Below are 2,583 nucleotides of genomic sequence, written 5' to 3'. Positions count from 1 at the left end.
CCCGCGGCGGGCACATGGCCGCCCTGGGCGGGTGGTGGATCAGGGGCCTGTCGTCGGTGGCTGGGTTGGTGGGCTTGCCGTAGATGTAGCCGTCGATGAAGGCTTGAAGTGCCGCGGCCTGCCGCTCGGGTGCCCCCACGAATGACGCGATGTGTACCACGGTCGACGCCATGGTGGACTTGGCGATGTGCAGCCGCCCGAGCAGGGACAGGTCAACGCCGCTCCAGAGGCGGGCGCGCGCCGCCACGGCGTCAACGCAGCGCTGCCACATCCGGCCGGCCGCGGCGTCGCGGTCGCCCTTGGTGAGAAGCACGCCGAGGTGTCCGATGGTGTCTGCGGGGCCGCGGAAAGTGACGCCCGTGCCGGCGTGGAGCCCCTCAAGCGGCGGGTGGGAGCCGAGCGTGAGGCCTTCGCACTTGCCGACGTTCAGCACCGACCCCGTTGCGGAACAGAACGGCTGCGCCGCTTCGGCAAGGGCTACAGCGGCATCCGCGGCTGTGGCCGTGTGCACGGTGGTGTCGTCGGCGTGCTGGTGGCAGACCGGCGCAACATGCCCACCGGGCACGTCGGAAACATTTGGCCGTAGCTTATGGTAATTGAGTTTGGATTGCGAGAACCCACAAGCCGAGTTGTCGCGGCTTGTGGCCGCTTGTTGACCGACAAGCCGGATCTGCTTGATCGCAAGCCGGCCGGCTTGCGATGGCTTGTGGACAAGCCGGTCCGCTTGTTGCTGCTTGTTGCTCAAGCGGGGCAGCCTGCGAGCAAGCCGGGCGAGGCTTGCCCGGCCAAAGCGTGAACGGGCGACTTTGGCAGCGAGTCCCGCATAATTTAATATACTTTAATGTCTCGATAAATTTTATGCGGCCTGCATCACGGTCGCCTCATTTTTGTGGGGATACCGCTTGCGTCGGTGCTGCGGGGGGGGGGGCGGCAGCTTGGGGCGCAAGTCGGGCAGCAGCTTGGGGTTATCTGGTTACACCGTGGTGTATGAGGGCTCACCTAAGTATTGACACTAGGCTATGCGCTTATCCCCGTTAATTTTGCTCAATGATCAAGTTTTTCCAGCCTCCTGCCAGCCCAACAGGCACCTACCTTCTGAGCACATGATCCTCTGCTGCCCAAACATATCTCAAACCATCACACGAATGCGCCCTTGATCACATTGATAGGAAATGCACTTCAGCAGCTCAGAAGCGTCAAGCAACACCACAGATCATGCCGCCGGAGCTCCAGCTTGCAGTGCGCGAGCTCCAGCTTGCAGTGCTGCGGCCAGATGCAGCTCGCCATCGTTTGCATGAAAGATAATGAGTATAGATATGTCAGAGCACCCGGTATCGGGCACATCCTGCTATTGTGAGCCCGGCAGGGATGATGTGAAGGTCGACCTTTGCCTACGCGGCGGCTCGCGTCATGGCAGCGTGGCTAATAAGTTGATGAAGTTAAGCAGTTCCAAATTGAGGTGCGCGATGCGCTGGGCTGGCCATTGGGGCGGGCTGCCTTTTTGAAGTGGTGCAATGCCGCACCTACCACTCATGGAGCCCAAGGCAACCTTGACCACTCCAACAAGCATGATTCGCCTGCTCCAGTCATCAATGCAGCCACTGTTCGCACCGCCTTCTCGACCAACTGCTGAAGGTCGTGGCCGGCACTAAGACTCAGGCACTCAGGATGACACCAGCCTCCTGCAAGAGTGATAACTGGGGCCATTTCCACCCAGCACCGGCGCACAAGGAAGAAAGAAGGTAGATCCTATGACAAGCTCCATTTGATGCCAGTATCTAGCATCAAGGTGCCTTGGCCACCTGCAAACCGGGCCTCGCTCCTTGACATGTGAATGCGGCAGAATTAACATGCGGTTCTGCCAGGGACAGCGCGCGCAATGCGCTGTGCGCAGCATGCCGACCTACATTTTCTGAACGCTGTCAGATACTCACATGTTTGCTTTTTCGCCCGTTGCCTGCAGCGCACTGGCAACTATCAGCCTTGAAGTATCCTGATCATCCCCACATACTTCGAGCCAAGTCCCAATTTTAGCCGCGGCACATGGCAGTGCGCGCGCACGCGAGAAATGAAGAACGGCGCGCCCCTCACAGTCCCGAACAGAAGTTTGGACGTTCCCGGCAATGCGACGTGTTGCAGCTGAGCTCTGGCGGCAACATGTGCTCAGCAAGATGTGCCGGCGGCTTGTTGGTGTTGTACGCCTGTACTTGTTAAACAACTGCTGTATGCCTGTTCCCATAATTGAACAGCATTTCGCAAGACGTGCACGCTGCTTGATGTTCTAGCACCGCCTTAGTTACGCACTGCAATGTGCACCGGCCGGCACCTGTGTGCATGCGTGTCTGCTACTGGTTTTGACTGGCATCTTAGAAGCCTGGGTTGCGTTGCTATCATGTCTATGCGTCAATGGTAACATAAAATCATGATTTGGCCTAGGTACAGTCACGGCGGCAGCAGGAGCTTGTGCCAGCTTGTGTGGGCTTGCTGTAAGGGGAATTCACTTGTTGACAAGCCGCTTGTCAACAAGCGCCCCGCTTGTCCGCAAGTCCCTTTGCACAAGCCGCGCTTGTGTACAAGTGCTTG

The 2,583-nt window shown here is 58.7% G+C and overlaps 1 protein-coding gene across 1 annotated transcript; it reads right to left on the bottom strand.

Moving 5' to 3' along the window:
• Window positions 1-14: 14 nt before the first annotated feature.
• MNEG_13016 (hypothetical protein) lies at window positions 15-529 on the bottom strand (the record flags this gene model as incomplete). The annotated part of the gene is made up of 1 exon (XM_014038512.1): window positions 15-529. A coding segment is annotated over one exon (515 nt), but the record flags the coding sequence as incomplete, so codon positions are not given.
• Between the last annotated feature and the right edge of the window lie 2,054 nt (window positions 530-2,583).

The sequence above is a fragment of the Monoraphidium neglectum genome (assembly GCF_000611645.1).
Source record: "Monoraphidium neglectum strain SAG 48.87 unplaced genomic scaffold scaffold03573, whole genome shotgun sequence".
Classification (NCBI taxonomy): domain Eukaryota; kingdom Viridiplantae; phylum Chlorophyta; class Chlorophyceae; order Sphaeropleales; family Selenastraceae; genus Monoraphidium; species Monoraphidium neglectum.
The sequence above is the reverse complement of the archived record's forward strand: the minus strand, read 5'-3'. Positions and strand labels throughout refer to the sequence as shown.